The sequence below is a fragment of the Numenius arquata genome, chromosome 26 (genome assembly GCF_964106895.1).
Source record: "Numenius arquata chromosome 26, bNumArq3.hap1.1, whole genome shotgun sequence".
Lineage (NCBI taxonomy): Eukaryota > Metazoa > Chordata > Aves > Charadriiformes > Scolopacidae > Numenius > Numenius arquata.
Genome location: NC_133601.1, coordinates 442,082 through 461,033, shown reverse-complemented (window position 1 = coordinate 461,033; position 18,952 = coordinate 442,082). Strand labels below are relative to the sequence as shown.

The following is an 18,952-nucleotide window of genomic DNA, read 5'->3' as shown; positions in this document are numbered from 1 at the left end:
TTAGGTGCCAGATCATTTAGGAACTTTGGTTTTTTTCCCCAGAGGGATCAGCTCTCATTTATTCACTGCAGGGAAGGGCCGTGTTTGCCGGATGCAGCCGCCGATCTCAGCATCCTCCGTCGGGAGGTCCGGGCTGGACCCTGGCGCGGGTACCGGGTGCCCACCCGAGAGCTGGGGGCCAGGAGCCCGGGGCATTTACTGGCCACAAAACCTGTCTGCAGCCCCCACCGCAGAGCAGCCCCCGCTCGGCTAATTTTAGCCCTTCACAGATACAACAGCAAACAACTATTTATAAAGCTAATCTCTTGCTGCCGGCCACCCGAGTACCACCGGGCGAGAAACAGCATCTCGGGGGGCCCACAGCAGAAACTGCAGGAACTTTGGCTGGTTTTGTTTGGGGGGGATGGCTGGTTTGGGGTTTTTTTACCTTCTCACACATCTCTCTGCTGCCTGTGCTACTTCCCATGGCATTGTCTATTTGATTGCCGCACTTGCAAGTGATTTTCCAGGTAAATATACTGCATTTTGCTTTATCGCCGTGTAATTTGCAGAGAACGTGATGCAAGTGCAGCGGTGCAGGGGCCGAGGGACGGTGGGAGCAGACGGGGCCGGCGGCTGCACCAAACACCCCCAGAGCGACAGAAAGGGGGTCCCTGCCCCATCCTGTGCCCCAAGAGGGGGCCCCTGGAACAGGAACCCCCCCACCGAGGAGCAGCACCCACGGCTCGGTGAAACGGCATCGCTCTCCGAATGCACTGCTCTGCCGCCGGGAACAGATCGCAGGGAAGGAAAAAACCAGGCAATTAAGCAGATTCCTGCACATCTCTGGGAGAAGCTGCAAAGCCATTTATAAGGGAAGTCACAGAAACAGCCTCTCGGCACATTCCCTGGGAAACATCCGAGCTGAAGAGCTAAACCCAACAAAATCAGCCTGTGCTTTGCTTATTCAGTGAACATCAAACTTCTCGTCTGTGAGACACCCTCTGCAGACAAGACATTTATTCACCTGAGGAGCTTGCAGGCAGAGAGCAGGAACAGAGACTGTGGGATTCTAGCGGCAGGCTCTGCCGGCACCAGCACGATAACAGGAGAAGAGGCACCTTTCTCTGTCTGCCGCTCAGAAATGTCTCCAAACCTTGTTCAACTAATTGTCATGTATGGTAAAAAAAGCAAGAGACAGGAGATGATTTATGGACATAATAAAAATTGCTCATTTAAAAATTGTAATAGCTTTTACATTGCTACCAAAGTTCATTTTTTCAGCTGGAGACTGGTACTCGGGCTGGGACAGTTATTACGGCTTTTCTTCTGACACCATCCCTTCCACTCTGTGTTATTTCAGACCTTCTGATAAAGCAAATTGTCCTGGGTGGGTCTCAGGGAAGGTGGAAGAAGCCCAGGGTTATGGGGGCAATCTCTGTACAGCACAGCCTGAGAAAAACAGCCACCTGAGATGCCCAGAGAGAGACAAAAACCGCTGTTCTCAGCACTATTTATTGCACTAAATAGGAAAATGATTTCTTCCTCATTTAACAGTTTGCATCTCAGAATTATAATTTAATGACTTAAGGTTGAGAGTATTTTCAGGTCTCAGCAGAACAAGGAAATCAAGACTCTGCCGCCTCTGAAAAGCTGAAAATCTAAAAATAGGAAGCCAGCAGACAGCAACAACCAGAGGTGAAGGAAAAAAGGCCTTTTCCCAAGACACGTGCTGCCCAGGGGCTGCTGAAAACAGCTGATAATATTTTTGATTCGTGTCAGTTTAGATTTCCTGGGAAAATGCAGAGTTTGGTCCATTTCTGAGGCATTTATTCTTAGTGCCCCGGTGCACTCCTCCCTGCCTCGGGAGAGGAGATCACCCTGCTTAGCACATGACAGATCAAGCAATTATGTACACTGTTGTTCTGCTTTGCCCTTCTAGACGGGTTTTGACCCAAAACATTCCTCAATGACTTTTGCAATCACAGAAGAACATGATGCTCCCGGGAAGCTCCTCCACCTGCAAAAGCTGCAAAAGCAGATTTTATTCTTTCCTCTTTTTTTTTTCTTTTTTTTTTTAATTTCTTTCTCCTTCCATAAGGAAGTGACCAGGGCCAAGAGACGGCCGCTAGCTGGGCTCAAAACCTATTTTTTGTAAGAGGAAATGAGAATTCTCTTTTAGGAACTACAACAACAACAAAACCGCGTCCTTGCCCTTCTCCACACCCGATGTTCCCGGTCCCTGTGCTTTGGGAGCACGAAGGGCAGGAAAACAAAACACTTTCTGGTTTCTACAAATGGAGTGAACCTGGGGACAAGGGGGGGCTACAAACCCAAGCGTGGGAGCGTCCCCGGGACAGGACGGGGCTCTCCCCTCTTCCCGGCAGCATACCTGCAATTTAACTCCATTATTCTTTCACCTTGGGAAAAGCGTACAGTGATTTCAGGGCAGAATTACAGAAACAGTCGCTCCTCTGCCTCATCTAACACGTTTTCAGCGAGAAGCCGGAGTGCAGCTGGACGTACATCAAACGCCTGTTTCCCTCCTGGACACCCCTGGGGGAGAGATGGCGATGGGGGCTCCTGCTCCCGGGATGGAGGGCAAAACTGACACGAATTAAGCAAATAAACGCAGACCTAAGCGTTCCCGGCCCCCGGTGCTGTCGTCTCTCAGCATGCTGAGTGTCAGAGAGTGATTTCTTCTTTCCTCCTCTGCTTTGTATTTTAACATCCTAACGGCTCCCTTGGCATCACGGCCCACATTAGCATCACTGACGTGATGCGCACACCAGCCTCACAGCAAACCCCTGATGCTGAAATCGTTTCTCTCCTGTCCTCCCGGGAAAAAAGGGAATTGCAAATTTTAGAGTCTCTGCGGTCAGGTTTTTGCTTTGCACTGATTCACTTCCATGAACACTGGAACAGACCGTTTCAAGCTTAATTGAAGGGCTCTGCTTAAAAATACCTGAGTTGTGGGATTCCTAGCATGGGCTGCTGCGCTCTTTAGGAACACTTTTAATGTACCATGTAATAGTCTCTTTTGCCTTTCCACAGTGCTATTTCTTTGCAGAAATTGTTAAAACAATTCATTTAGAACAACTAATGTATGGCATTCTCAAATTCAACCAGTTTATGCTTACCGTAATTAACTATACACACACTTACCACTCCCCAGCTGTACCTACAGACTCCCAAAAAATCACTTTTCCGTCTTTGAACCTCAGACACCAGCTGTACCATCACTCCCACTTTTCTCAAACACCTCACATATCTCTCACCTAGGAATTTGGCCCAACGTAAAGTTAAACATCCTCTTTAAAAAATATTTCAAAAATATTCAGGTAAGCACTTGGAAACAGCAAGTAAGGGATAATGCAGAAGTATTTAAATAGTCACCTATATTTTCATGTGTCGGAACAAATCAAATTGCAGATATGCTTACGGATGCCGTCCTTGCTGAGTTCACTCTGGCTGCAGCAGCAGCGGTGCCACAGTCAGACCCTCTCCCCGGAGCTGGCAGCTCCTCTCTCCTTTTTCAAGCCAAGGGGCACCAAAACCCGCATCCATCCGACACCGACACGGGCCGTGCCTTTGCTCTGGAGCGAGCCCCAGGGCCACGCCGCGATCCCCGCACCACAGAGATCCCGACCGGGGACGTGAGACACCGGTAATACTTTAAATTAAGGTAATAAGGTTCTAATGCTCAGCAGCTAATTTAGCAGCATACATTAACAGCAGCCTTATTGAATCTTAATTACTTGTGTAGGTGGAAACGCCATCAGCGATTACAGCTCCGAACTGGGGACACTGAGCTTTCCAGCAGCACGTCAAGGCTGCTTGTGGTGATGAAGGAGGGGGAATCCCGTCCCCACGTCCAGCACTGGGGGACTCTTCCCACCGGTTGGAAAACACATCCATGGAATGGGCCAGGTCTGTGGACTCGCTCGTGGCCAGCAGAATCCCAGGGTGGTGTTCCAGACGGATGGAGATGTTGCCGAGGCTGGACCAGCCGGTTGGGGAGAGGCCAGGAGCTGCTCTGCAGCAGGACAAGGGCTGCAGGACCTCTCAGCCTGAATCCAGCATCCTGAGACGGGCTGGACAGGAAAAGTCTTGTGTGTGACATGAACTCCACCAAAACCAGACACGGAGAAAGGAAACCAGCCTCAGGTAAACTGTAGGCTGAAACCGCAGGCACAGAACATCAGAACAACAGAACACCACCTCCAGAACATCAAAATTAACAGTATTTGATCTCACTGGAGCTTAGCAAAGCTGCCAGTTTGGCATAAAATGCACCCGACCGAAGCATGCTGAGTGGAGCACGAGCTCAGCAGGGAGCCTGCAAGAGGGGGGTGGTCCCAGCCAGAGCAGCCTGCGCTGGGAAATGCTGTGCCCGCTCTGTATTCACATCCCCACGACACATCAGCATTCCCTCCCCTGCACCATGACATGCACTCATGTAAAATGGAATGTGCTCCTATATCCATTAAATAAAATATTAACAAGTAAAGTCATTAATGTCATTCTGCATAAAATGCATTAAAACACATTCCAGGGGAGCACTTGTTAAATTGCTCTTTACTAACCAAAAGTGACAGCACAGAATGAAAAGTATTTATAAGGCATACAAAGAAATTATGAGCTGAGAAGGAAAATGAAACTCAGCTCTTTGCCTGATTTTTCAAGATAGCAGCTGCAACTATGACAATTTACCTGAAAACACAAAGCCTTCAGGTGACAACATCCCTGTGCAGCCGTCCCCATCCTGCTTTACCGCAGAGGCTGCTGTGTTTTATTTTAGGGATTCACAGTGAAATCCCCTTGAGAGGCACCAGTTTCTGCTCCAGAGCCTGGTGTCTGCCTTGTCCAGCAGCGACCAAGTGCCCCGGAAAGAAAAGCCACCATCCTGCGGTGGACAGGGTCCCGTCACACAAAGCTGGCCCCAAATCTGTCTCCATCACTACGTAAAATTCAGGTTTTTCTGGCAGGCATCTGGGAGAGCCCAGGGTGCCCTGGAAAGCCCTTCGCTGCCACACAAGAGGCGCCAAAGCGCAGGTTATGGAGGCTGGGGAGATGAAGGAGGGTCTGTCTGCACGTGGAGTCTTCTGCTCAGCCTGTTCACACAAAGGTGTAACACAGGAGAGGACACACCGAATCCACGCAGTGAAGCCCAGAGGTTCCAACACTGCACCAGCACGTGGGCTGTGGGACCGGGCATTGCACCCACCGTGGCTTTGACCCCATGCAGACCAGAGAAATACTGCCATCAGTGGGGCTTCTTTGTCCTTTTTTTCCCCTCTTTCTCATTTCTGAGAAGAAAATACGACTTCAAAATTGCAGGATGAGCACTTGGCGAGAAGAATCAATGCTTTTGTTTCCTATAAATATCAGTTATCCAAAAATATATCTCTATTCTTATTTCTCCAAATACACATTCATATTTATCAATAAATATTTTACTATAGCCATTATCAAAACATCAAAGGCTGCTGAAATGTTGTACTTCAACTGATGCTGCTCGTTCCAGGCTCACACAATGCATCAAATGTTCGTCTCCCACAGTAGTCAAAATAGAATTAATATTTAAGTTGTGGCGGGAGGAGCCACCAGGGGTAGCGTGGAAAGGAAATGAGTTTGCATTCCAGCGAACACCGAGGGAGCAAGACAAGAAGGGAGCAGGGGGAGCACAGGGTTTACAATCCCACCACGCTTGGACGGACACTGGGACCCACCAGAAGTGACGGTCAGACAAGATCTCACTGACAGCCTGGGACAGACCACTGCTGGTCTCTGAACTGCCGCTCTTATCATTTCTCTTGACTCAGATATGGCTTCATCTGCCAAGGTAAGGCTATTTCCTGGGACGTAAGGCAGATCTCGCCCCGTGTTGGCTGTTGCAGGGATCTTCCTTCTACATCCGCGAGGATCTGCTCTCGCCTCCCAGCTGAAGGCACGCAGGAGAGCACATCGCACTCCCTGGCCAAGAGCAGCTGTACAGAAGAGGGTTTCCCGGCTGTACCGCTCCCGCAGCAGGGGCAGGCTTTGTGGGACACCCTGGGCAGGCTCAGAAACATCTCCTGGTCTCACTGCGCCCCGGCCGAGCCGCTCCTCAGCGTCAGAGAGCACCGGGCACCCCTGAACCGCATCCAGGGGACCAAAGGTGGCTTCCCCTGCCCCTGGGGCTGTGCAGAGCCCGGCTCCACTGTCCCCCTCTCCTGCAACCCACGGGCACTGGCAGCACCACCCGGATCCATCTGCAAGTCCCAGCCCTGCCCAGAACCACCCCAAAGCTAAAAACCAACACGGGCTGATGAGTAAGTAAAGCCCTCCAATTCCAGCTCTCCTAGGCACAAGCTAAATGAATAAAACACTTCACAATTGATTTATCTACAGTTAATGACATCCTCAGCCACTCTCGAGCTTGGCACAGTTCAAAGTACTAAGCACTTCCATGTTATTGTCCCAGGTTTTATTTCCCCGCATATTTTCAACCGCGGGCAGTGACTCAGCCCCATGAATCATTTATGGCATTGTGAGTCACACTAGGTAGCACACGAAGGATCTGGATAACCATTACAAGGTTTATTTGAGATCAAGAAATGCACAATATACTGCATAGTCATTAGTATTTGAAGGAAAATTATTTCATTTAGCAAGGAAAAAAAAAAAGACATTTTAAAATGTTAATGGAATGTCTTGCTGGCAAACCAGACGGCCTCTCCCCCATGGGTTTGAAAATCAAACCCGCACTTTTTCCTCAGTCTGCTTCAAATACTGTGTGCAACAGGACTATAATCAAGACCACAGAGAAAACTTTCAACAGGAGTCTCGTACCTCTCCTCCTGTAATTACACCTCTATATTAAAAATGTCCTTTGTTCAGAATCCTCAGCCGGTACAAATTAGCGCATCTCCAACAACGGGCATGGTGTGATGGAGCTGGTCCCTCATCGGCGCCAGGCGCGGCTGCCACCAGGACCAGAGATGCTCGGGGGCTGCGGGAAGGACCGGGAGGGACCAGGGATACCCAGGGGATGCTCAAGGGCTGCGGGAGGGACTGGGGATGCTCGGGGGCTGCGGCAGTGACGATACCAGCCAAGCTGCGGCTGTAGCTCCGCACGAGGGGGTTTCCCTCCTGGAGGGGTACAAGGCCCAAATCCGTGTGACCCTGGGCGCAGTCCCTGCAGGGACCCTGTGGGTGCCAGAGCCCCTCCCGGCGGGGCCGGGACAGATGGATGGACAGACGGATGGATGGCTGCTCTCCCTTCATTGGGAACACAGAAAACTTGTGTTTAACATACCCATAGCAAATGCTCAGTTCCTCTTTTCTGCTGCTGACCCAGGGCCATGGCAGTGTTTTACAAGCACTAATTAAATCACAGAAGACAGCTAATGCCCTGCTCTGCACTGGGGAGATGCAGGGAGCACTCTGCCTCCAGCAACAAACATCTCCGTCCCCGTTCCCCGCGGGCTGAGCGCTTCCGCCTGTTCTCCCCTCTCAGCTCACAGGGATAGTCCAGATTTGCTGGAGGACAGAAGTGTGTGCTAATGGAAGGGACTATTTTAGGAAGAGGCAAAAGAAATACCTAGGAAACAACTTTTAAAAGATGCTGCTAGAATTGCAGAGTGTCATCTTAGAGGAGGGGATTTATTTTTTTTTACGGTAGCGGGAACTTGATGAAGCAGCAAGAGCCCCACGGTGTCCCCTGCACCACCTGACCAGAGGAACGGTGACCAGAGAGGGCAACAACAGCTTCACCGCGGCCACTCGACCCCGCGGGGAGCAGGTCCCTGCTCTCTGCACCCCGGAGCTCTCACCTCTCAGCTCTCCCAGGTCTAGGGTCTTCCCCAGCTGCTCCAGGAGGTCGGCCCTGGCCGCATTCTTCTTGTGCTTTTTGCCGTCGTAGTGCTGCTGTGCCATCATGGGGTTGTTGAACCAGGCTGCGCAGAGCTGGCAGTACCGGTCCGAGTCTCGCCGCTGGTGCGGTGCCGGTACCACCGCAGGACTCTCCGGGTGCTGCTGCTTGAGGGAGCCCAGGGTGGTTTCTGTAAGAGGAAACGTTCAGACATGAGCTCCTCCACGCTGGCGTTGCTGTCTGAGCAGCAGCAGACCCTCAGGCAGATCCCACATTAGACACGGGGAATAATTAGCAGCAGTTACAGGGTCCCACTGGATATTTTGAATGGCACTGCTCGGAAATCTACCATTTCTCATAAAAAAAAAGCAGCATGAAAGGATAGCACCGGACTGCTCCTCAACTCTCTGTGTGTCCCTAGCTGGGAAAGGGGGATGCTCTCATTGCAGACACACGGCTTACCGCTGTTGTGACTAAACCTGCTAAACTTACCCTGCTCAAATTGCTACTTCCAAGAAAAATTGCCAGTGGAGAATAAACAAAACATGCAAAGCCATCTACTTCTCAACATAAGAGAGACAGATTTATCATTATCTCAGGATCCTTATTTTTCAATTTATTTGGTCTCAGAAAGAACAGGGAAAGCTATAGTAATTGTAAATTGTCACAGATGAAAAGAAATATTCAATAGTCAGTCCCTTCATTCAAATATCTTCACATTGTGAATTGACAGGTACCAGCAACCCACGACCTTAATTTAATCCCATTTCCCTTCAGATTCACCAAGAGGTCATCTGGGACCACAAACACGATCCCCAAATAATTTCAAAGAAAAATGGGTGATCAGTCTTTACATAATGGAGCTGCACCTCGTTTGCCCCAGTTTTCCTGCTTTGTACAATATAAGTCACAAAGCCATGGAAAAACAGTTTAAAGTAAAATAAAAGTTCAGATAACATTGGGATACAAAAATATACAATGACTAGCGCTTAATTATCACACCTCATTCAAAAATTCCCTTTTATGTGGTTTTCCTTTTCTTTTCTTTTCCAGATGAAATGTCTGCTATCTAAATAATTAACAAAGCACTCTCTCTGTGATACAAGAATAGGCACATTTTAAGGTGGTGAAGAGGAGCTCGGTCGCTCTCCTTTGATCAAGAGCTCCGTGCTAATTCCAGCTGAGCTCTGATGAGAGCACGGGCTGGCAAGTGACGAACCCACCTCAGTGTCTGACACCGGGAACGGCAGCAATGAGCAAAACAGGGGCATATTTAGATGTATAATTACCACTGAAGCCCACTGCGATTGACTCCACGGCCGAAGAAAGTTAATATTGTTATAAATCTTCTGCTGACCTGCTCGGGAAGGAATGTCCATTAACCTTCCTCAAGGAAATTGTATCTTACATATAACGTTACATACAACCTTATCAATTTCCAGGCGTTTATGAGCCTCTATTGTTTTTGATGACACTTGCCAAGGTATCAGAGTTTCGTGCCCAGAGGGTTGCTGAGGCACCATCGCCCTCCTGGCCTAGAGAAACACCTGGAGAAGAGCTTCCTCGCTGCTGCTGTGCCACCAGCACAAGCACCACGAGCTCTTTCGGGGATTAGTTAATAAAGCGATTACACCATTGGAAGATATTTCTTCTCCTTGTTCTGCTGTCTCGCCAACCACCCGCTCGTTTGGATTCATTTCACCCCCCCAGAGGATTCCCCTGCCTCATCTCTGCCCGCCCCCCATTCCACTACCTGAGTTCGGAACCGAGCACAAAGCCAGCAAAGAAAAACGTTCTCCTCTGCCCCGGGGCTGCACTTGGACGCGTCCCGGCTCTGTTGTGCTGCCTCCGGAACCTGCTCCCGCAGGGCTCAGAAGGACCCAACTGTATCCTGCTCCCAAAACCAGCACCTTTCCTAACACCCGCAGTTCCATCAGGAGAAACACACCCCCAGCCCCTCCGAGGTGCCCACATCATCAAGAGGGAGAGTGCACCAGAGAGCCAGGGCCACACACAGTGATTAAGAAGAAAATTGGGAAATGGCACTATTGCCTGTCCAAACTGAGATCGTGCAGACTCTGCACATGCCTGACCCATGAAGAGCAAGCGTCGCTCACCTCTCACACCCCGAGGACCCCCTGCAGGGATCCCGCACGCCCCGAGATGCTGCGGGGACACGTCCCTCTGCCCGGGACGGGGCTGAGCCGCGCCAGGCACCGGGACTGGGCTGCAGAGACATTCAGGCATCTGGAATATTATAAACAACCCGTTACTACGGCAGTCCTGGAGCTCTGTGATAGATCTGACTGTGATAGATAGCTACTCTCCAGGCCCCAGGCTATAAAGTTAAATCTCTCAGATTTTGGTCAGCTTTCTCCTTGTTTATACGTTACAGCTGCCGCCAGAGGGGAACCAGGGCGGCTGGAGCTGGTGGTGTCGGCAGGAGTTACATCTCCCGCTCACCGCAGAAGTGCCACTGGAGCATCCTCTGCTGCCGGCCGACAGCCAGCCCGTGGGTCTCGGAGGGGCTGGTGGCTCTGCCCACCCGCTGGCACTGCGGGGACCCCCACTCCTGCTTTGGGACCCCCATCCCACCCAGCCCTGCTCCGAGCCCCCCGCAGCAGAGACCCCGGCACAGACCCAGTGCGGACCCTCGGCCACTTCCCACAGGTGCTCAGGGGGCAGGGAGTTCCTCCTCACAACACAAAACACGTTCCTGCAAAGCCACATTCCTCAGGTTCCTTCACAGCCTCCGCCCAGCCCCAGGGTGTGCTGAGCCCAGCCTACAACTAATGAAAACATCCCCAGCCTCCCAAACCCTCCTGAAGAGAAACAGATGAAAGTTGACTTCTCCACGAGTGCGGATTATCATTTTGAAATGCGCTACATAAACTACAACAGAACAGAAAATATCATCATTCCCTGAGCAGCGACACAAAAATTAATAATAAACACTCACAAAACGTCAAATGTTAAAAATGTTTCTCCATCTAAAACACAAACATAAAAGCTGCTAGTTTGACTATTTCAAGTATTTCAAAATGCTAAATAGCTCATGACAGTCTGCCTTACGTAGCCTTTTGCTGTGGGAGGGAAGTGAGAAAGTCTTACTTTGCTGCAAGAAGCAAAATATAAAGTTAGAAACACTTTAGCACTCTGGCAATGAACTAATGTTTGACTTATTTCTTGCATGCAAAGCTTTTTATTCATAGCTGTGTTTAAATGGCACCCAACTTTTTATCATTGCCACTCTCCAGGAACGGAGCAGGAAAATGAGAAAGCCGCTGAGACACGACAACGGGGCACAGGAGAAATTCACTTTTCCTGAGAAGACAACTCCGGGACCAAAGCAGACACCGGGATCCTTCCACCCAAACCTGGAACCGCTCACTGTGTCCCCTCCGGCACCAACACAAACCCCACACCACGAATTACAGAACAAGAGGGTAAAAAAACCAAGGTAACTTTTCCTGCTGGCAAAATCATACCCTTATTCCTCACCCCAAACACAGGGGACCCTGAGCTGGCATCACCCCCGCGGGAGCCAGCGCTGCTGGTGCCGAAGGGCCAACGCCACCTTCCCCGAGCGACGCACTCGGATCGAGGATGGCAGCAGCCATTTCCCGCCACAATTCCTTGTTTTATAACCCATAGTGATGACTGGATGCGAGCTGACAGAAGAGGTTGGAGATGACTAGAGAAATCCATCAGCGACAGTGGTGACATAAAGCCTCTGAGAGCTACAACCTTGTACAGCAGGAGCAACAGAAAAGATCACAAATATTCCGCTGTAGGGATGAGACATCACTTTCCTATTGTGAAAAACCCACTGTTAAGGCACTTCTCCCTCTCCTGAAAGCACCAGCAGAGAAATGAGAGATCTGTATTTCATTAGGATGATAAAATTGAAGGGGAAGTTATAACTCCACGAGGGGACTGAGAATAGATGTAATTTTCTATGGGATTGGCGAGACAGAAACCCCAGAATATCGAGCAGTGGGTCTGTTGGGATGCAGGATGTGGTCTCCAGCACGTCCACGTGTGTCTGCAAAACAGGCCTGACCCCCCGAAGGCAGGTGAGGGACGCTTTAGGTTAAGATGATGGAGAGCACGATGGATTGTGTGGGAGGAGCGTGGGCAGGAGAGCTGGGAGGGCAGAGAGCGGGACGGACGCAAACATCTCGCACGGATTTATACACCACGCAGGGCACGGGCTGCTCCGAGCTCAGGACTGATGTAACCTCTGCGGTGACAGGAGGGAGGTCTGTTCTCTACCAACCCAGCAGAGTCGAGACAAACCTTTCACCCTGCGGCACGGAACCCACCGGGAAGCCCCCATGCCGCCCTCAGCATCACGCCTTGCTCTGGCAGAGCACAGCTCCCCGGGGAGAACGCTCCGCTCCCCGACCCACGCCGGGTGCCGGCAGCGGAGGGTAATTCTGCAGGAACCCTCCCTCCGCCGCCCTGGGGCTGGACTCGGACGTGGGGCCGGGGGGGTTCTGGGCAGCAGCTCCAGGTCCTTGCCATGTCCTCGCCATGTCCTCGTGCCTGAGAGCCGCTGCCTCCAGGAACCACCGCCAGGAACAGATTCCAGTCGCAGACATTTTTCACCTTCGCTGAGAGTATTACAGATTTTTCAATGCTTTTTTTTTTTTTTAAACTGGAAAACGCTGCTCTTCAAGCAGCTCAAGAATTCTTCCTAAATTTCCCCTGCAGTCTCAACTGCATTCATTAGTCTTCATTTCTCCCCCTAAATTCATTTTGTTACTGTGCAATTTAAAGAGATGCCGCGCTCCACAGAGGCAACAGTACATCTGTCTGAACGAAATCACTCCTGCAAAGACACTTGTGCAAAGAATTTCACAAATTCACTCCTCCCTTTACACGCAGACCCACTAATTAAGAAAATGATCAACACAGAATTTCACAATTTAGGGTACCAGAATAAATTTTGTGCAGGTCTTAAAGTCAGACATTGGGATGACGAGGTTATTACCTATTTTGACTTGCCTATTGCCACTAAAATACCCTTCCAGATTAACTGTATATGTTTAATCTCAGCCATAATGAGAGCACTCAGGGAACTCTGAAAACATTTAAAGATTTTTTTTTGTAATTAAAAGAGAGTTCAAGTATTTGTATAGAGTCTCCTCTCAGGAGCATCCAGCACCCTCAGGGCTGTCGTGATCGGCTCCCAGGACTCGTGAGCACCAGAGCCTCTGAAGCTCTGTCCCAGAGACTAAAAGCTCCCCAGTGCCAGCCGTGAAGGACTGGGAGAAAAATCCAGTGGAAAAATGCTGGGTGACTGTTGGAAGCCCAGAAAAACACCGTGTCCAAAGGGCACGTTTCTGAGAACTACTGGAGAGCAAGAAGGTGCTTATTAATGCATCCCTGCAGCTCAGCTTCATCAGATCAAGTGTCTGGAAGAGCTGATGAGCCCTTGAGTTCCTCTCTCCCAGTGATTACGGCAGCCAAGAGCCCATTACCCTCGGAGCATGGGGGCAGCTCGCCCAGAGCCTCGGCGAGGCCGGTCCGGAGGACTGAAAAACTAGACGAAAACACAATTTAAAGTGGCAGCTCCGGGAAAGCCCTGCCTCGACGGGGCAGGGTTTGTGGCAGGTCCTTTGGTGTCGGAGGAGAAAGGCTGGAAGGCTGCACGGGAGGGATGGGGTTCCGAGCGCTGAGGCGAGCACCGGACAATTAAATACCATAAACGAGCGCACTGCTTCTCTCCGTGCCCTCGCGATGGTTTGCCAGCTGCAGAGAAGAGCCCGAGGAGCCCTAAAGTGAGTCAGCTGCAAATTGTCACGCTAGGACATGTTAGATCCGTGCTGCTGGCTCGCTGCGGGGATGGCCAGCGGCCACCAGCTCCCCCCGCCCCCCGCAGGGCTACAGCTGGTACCCGGGGCTCCAGCCGGGAGCTGCCGGATGCACCGCGGTACATCTCACTGCTGCACCCTCACTTCACCAGCCTCCCGAGAGCTGAGCGAGCCACCATCTAAAGCGATTCCCCACGTTCCCTCGGGCAAAGGCGATAACATTTCCCAAGCCAATCCCGGTAAAGGACAAATGATTCTCTGTGCATCGGCATCTACAGTCTGCAAAGTTAAAAAAGCAGCAAAAACACACACACAGAGCACCAACCCCCCTTCGCCCCCCCCTTATTAAATCACATCTAGAATTTACACACATCACGTGAGGCAGGCTGTAAAACACAAAACACACAGCTAAATCTATATTCTGTGCTGAAGGAAGAGCCACTCGTAGCAATACTGAAATACATCTGCCTGCAGACCCTGGACCCTGCCGGGCAGCACGGAGAATACCTGGAGTCTCCTCTGGCCCGACAACCACGGAGGAAGTTCTGTTTCACAGTATATTAGTGCTTTGCAGGGACTTTACGGTTAAGCAAACATTAAGATGGTTAAATTATCCGATCCCAACATTTGACTTTTTAAACGTGAAAGTTAATAGGCTTGTGTTATTGGAACCACCGGGGGGAAAGCGTGAACACCCCTCTGGGCAAAAATCAAAAGACAATCGATCCAACGGTTTTTAAAGACTAGACTTCCCTCCGAGGTAAAGCAAATGATACCCCGTTCTGCACAGTATCAGGAAAGGTTTATTAAACATATTAGCTGAGCTGTCGAATAACTTGTGATAATTAAAGCCAGGCTTGGCGATTCCTGCCCAGAGGAGATATTGTCTTCCACCGAGCAGAGCATTTCAGGAGCGTGGAGCCGGAGCCGGGGCTCTGGCTGGTAAACCTCTGACGTACGTGAGCAAAGCAGACGATAATGAGCATCAGCAATTTTTAAAGGTCGTTATGACATCAACACAAATGAAGAGCTGCTCCTGCCGGCCTTCATCACCCAACTACCCCTCTTCTGCCTCAGCCGAGCCCTCTCCGCCCCGCGCGGACCCTCCTGCTCCGGCTGCCTCTGGACCTACCTGTGGCCTTTAATGCTGGTTGTTCACCCAGCAACAGTTTTAACCTTTTGGCATGGATTTTCCCTTGGTAATGCGATTCGGCCACCACTGCTGAGGTAAAGGACATGTTACATAGTGTGCAGCATTTGTTCTTATCCACTGAGTCACCATCACTGCCCTGGATGGAGACAAAAACACAGACAAAAAGAGAGGTGTATAAGCCCACCAAGCAGAGTCACGGAGAAAGAAGAGAGAGGAGTCCACGTTGTTACACCAAGGCCATGATTTCCACGGGTTCCCCCTCCTTGTCTCCCCCAGACTCGCTCCTGCCTGGCCCCAGCCCTGCTCAGCCTGGGGACGCCTCCAAGCCCCCAGCCCATCCTGCTCCCCATGGCTCATCCCTCACACCCCCAGCCTGCCCTCCCGCCGTCTTTACTCCTGTCCTCTGCCGAGGGAGTGACACAAATCTGGTGCTTTCCCCAACGCCACAGGGCGTCCTCCTGCCGTGATTCCGTAAGAGACCCCAAAGCAGCCGGGGGGTGGGGTGGGATGGGATGGGAGCCCTCACTGCAGGGAGGAGAAGCAAACGAACCAGTGGGACTCGTGAGGGTCCCCCAGGAAGGACCATACACCAGCCCTGGACACCTCCTGCCCCTCTGCTGTTCTCGAGCCCTTGGAGGAAACCCCCTTCTTCCTCCCTTGTATAGAGACTGAGACCAAGGGAGAGGGTCGGGGAGCCCCATCTGCACCCCCTCTGTACCCTGAGTGTCCACTCCCCGTCTGCCGCCCCCCCCAGGAACCAGGCTCATGCCCCACAGCAGTGACCTTCTGCCAGCTGGTGACAGGAGGGACCCGAAGGCAAGAGCAGCCTCATGGCACATACCAAAGACAGGGAAAAATGCTTGCTGCAGGGTTTGCACGAAAGGGGAAAAAAAAAAAAAAAAAGAAAAGAGTAAAACACCTAAAAACCACATTTATGTTCTGCTCCTTTTCTAGAGATGGATTTTGAGCTCTCCAGCACTGCCAGATGAAAAAAGGCAATCATAAAAGTCCAGACACTTTGCAGACAATGGTAAAAAACACGCCCCAGAAACCAGCGCTGCCTAAACCGAACCCGGAGCCGTGGCCCGTGGCCCTGTTTGAGGATCCACACAACGAAACGCCTCGGTGCCAAGGTGGCCCTCCCTCGCAAGACCCCAGGTGCCAGCCAGCGGTGACTGGAGATGTTAAGAAGTTCTGAATGTCACCGTTCAGTATTTCAGCAGCCGCAAGGGGGTCTCATGGCTGCAGTGACACTCGTAGGGGCCATTCTTCCCACATACTAATCGCTGCATCCCAATTTAATGAGAATATTGTCTCCAGCCTTCATTACGGTTATTCTTGTAGGAATAAAAGCCGGCGTGCCTCTGCCCAGCTGTGTGCTCTGCCTTTGCCACCACACGTCCCGGATCCTGCAGCAGCCCCTGGCACTGCCCATGTCTCACCCAGGCTCCCATTACCCTGGGGGGGCACCGAGCACCCCAGCATTGTCCCCCAACACCTCCCAGGACCCGGGCTGGGGGCACCACCACTTACAGAAAGGTTAGAGTTGGAAGGGACCTTAAAGATCATCGAGTTCCAACCCCCCTGCCATGGGCAGGGACACCTCCACTTCCTGGGCATCTGCCGGGATTTCTGCCCACTCCAATGCGGGGGGTTCAGCCCCTGCGCTGGGGGGAGGTGGAGGCTGAGCAGAGGCATGGAGGCAGGGATGGATGGAGGCAGGGGGGCATGGAGGCAGGGGGGGATAGAGGCAGGGCGGGATGGAGGCGGGGGAGGATGGAGGCAGGGAAGGATGGAGGCAGGGAAGGATGGAGGCGGGGGAAGATGGAGGCGGGGGAGGATGGAGACCCCCCTGCCCGGCAGGGAGATGCTGAGCAGCCAGGGAGGGCTGGCGAGAAGAGCTCACAAACAGCCCCTGGGCTGAACGTCTGTCAGCAAAACACAACTGCTGTTGCCAGCAAGTGTTTACGAACAAACAGCTTCCACAGATAGGAGGGAAAGCGCACAAACAGCGAACAAGCAGGGGAAAAAGCACATTTGCACCATTAGTCACAATTAATTATTCAATCCATTCTGCAAAGGAAATGGGAGTCACGTTTAGGACCATATATTCACACACTTTTCCAAAGACCTCAGTATGTTGTCTTGGCCACTGAGCACAATTTATAAATGATCTATTTGAAAATCCTCCTCTGTGCAGAGCAAGATCTTTCCAAAGCTGGGGGATGACCTGCTGCGTGCAGGTAGTTAGCATCCCAGCCCATTCCTGGACAAGATGGTCAGATCTCACCCCTGTGCCAGGGTAAAACCCCCTCCAGGGACAAGCCATCTGGTGACTCTGGAGACAGGCGTGCACTTCTTTCTCTTTTTTTTTTTAAGCAAGTATTCCAACTGCTGGTGCACAGTCAAAACAGAAAATAGTCTGCTTCAGAAGCTGCAATCTTCATTTCACAACTTCACAACAAGCTGTAAATGCACGCTGCAACTCATCCCCGTGCTAAAGTCCAGGCGCTGGCAGGGGCACAGGAGGTGGCTGCCCCTGCGGGACCCTGGGCACCGCATGGCTGGAGGCGATGGCACTGCTGAAGGGACAGCGGGGACCAAGGGACAGCCCAAAATCCAGCTCCCCTTTTGCAAAGGTCACAGCTGCCCTCACACACAGAACAAAGGGCCCAGATCTTCCACTCCCCCATGTAATGGGTGAAACAGCCCCAGCACCTGGGCCCCGCCGGCCCCCCATTGCAGCCCAGCCCGCGGCAGCCACAGCCTCCGGTGCATCCCGGTGACACGGTGCCCATGGCCAGCAGCAGCCCCAGAGCAGCGGGGGGACACGGGAGCTGAGCCCTGGGGATGCAGGAGAGGGCTCCCCAACCCTTGGGAGCACCAACCGGCCACACAGTCAACACCTGACCCACCATCTAAGGTCATTTTCTTTCCCCAAAATAAGCACAATTAGAAAAAGGACCCATTTTCATCACTTCTTTTTGTTGTTGTTAACTATAAATCAACTTAAACCTTAGGGAGAAATCTCAAGAGGTGATAAGTACTGTTCTGAGTATAATTTGCACTTCTTTTAAATAGGTTTCTCTCAAGATATTTTATGTCTTCAAAGGGAAATCACTTGAAAGTTAAGAGCAGAGTAAAAAATTCCCAGACTCTATTGATCATCAGCGGCGGTAACATATAAAGAGCCTCCAACAGAGCTCCTCTGAAAACCTGATACACTCCGGCGTTTACACACCAGGGTCTCTTCCTCTCCCTGGTCTGCTCCTCGGTGACATTCTTTCCTTCCCAGCCTACTTTCACAGATAGACTGCAGTTAAAAAAAAAATTAAAAACCTTTTAAACCCCCTCAAGCACCCCTTAGACACCTCATTTGGAGCCCAAGGTCCCATTTACACCCGCCCGCAGATCACTGCGCAGTTCTGCAGGTCTCCAGGCGAGCGCCTCGGAGCCTGGACGGGGACGTGGCCACCCGAGCGGCACCCACTGCGGGAGAGGGGGGGTCCCCAATTTCCCGGTCGGTCTGAGCATCCCGACCTCTGCACAGAACACAACAGACCTTCGCTCTCTGTCAGACATTGCTCATACACTAAATGCTGCTCTTTGTTAGCAGGGTGCGGGAGATGCTTGGGCTCGAGTGTTATTAATTAGTTGCCCAAACCTGCCACGTTCATCAGCAGAACGGCAGCCCCCTCCTGCTCCAGCACCCCAACTCCCACCCGGGCGCCCCAGGCTGGGTCCAACCCTGAAGGGTAATTATGTCTTCTCATTTGTCAGCGGCTGTTTTACCGGTAACCTGATGGGCTGGGGGGAACCCGATCCGGGTGTCTTTTGTCACCCATTGAATGACACGGTGTTGACAGGATTGTGCAGCCAGCTGGTAAAATAACATCGCTGGTCGATCAGGGGCGAGACGGGCAGGGGGCCCTGGGGCAGACCCCTTTTCCCAGGGATGCTCTGCACCCACCTCACCCCTCATCCCTCTCCTCACCCCTCCCTGCTCCCTCCCCAGCTCCATGGCACTAACGGCTCCATTCCGTGCCCACAAAACCCACACAAGCACCGCTCCAACCCCGTGCTGCATAAACCAGCCAATGTGCCGGGGATATTTCTACCATGTGTTTCTGCAGTCCCCTCCCGACC

The 18,952-nt window shown here is 51.7% G+C and overlaps 1 protein-coding gene across 1 annotated transcript in view; it reads right to left on the bottom strand.

Annotated features, from left to right (window-relative positions):
• ZMAT4 (zinc finger matrin-type 4) overlaps positions 1-18,952 on the bottom strand; it is a 44,355-nt gene that overhangs the window by 8,433 nt on the left and 16,970 nt on the right. The window contains exons 3-4 of the mRNA XM_074164255.1: positions 14,786-14,942; positions 7,797-8,024 (exon numbers count right to left, since the gene is read on the bottom strand). Coding sequence (XP_074020356.1) covers positions 7,797-8,024; positions 14,786-14,942 — 385 coding nt within the window. The remainder of the gene's footprint in view (positions 1-7,796; positions 8,025-14,785; positions 14,943-18,952) is intronic.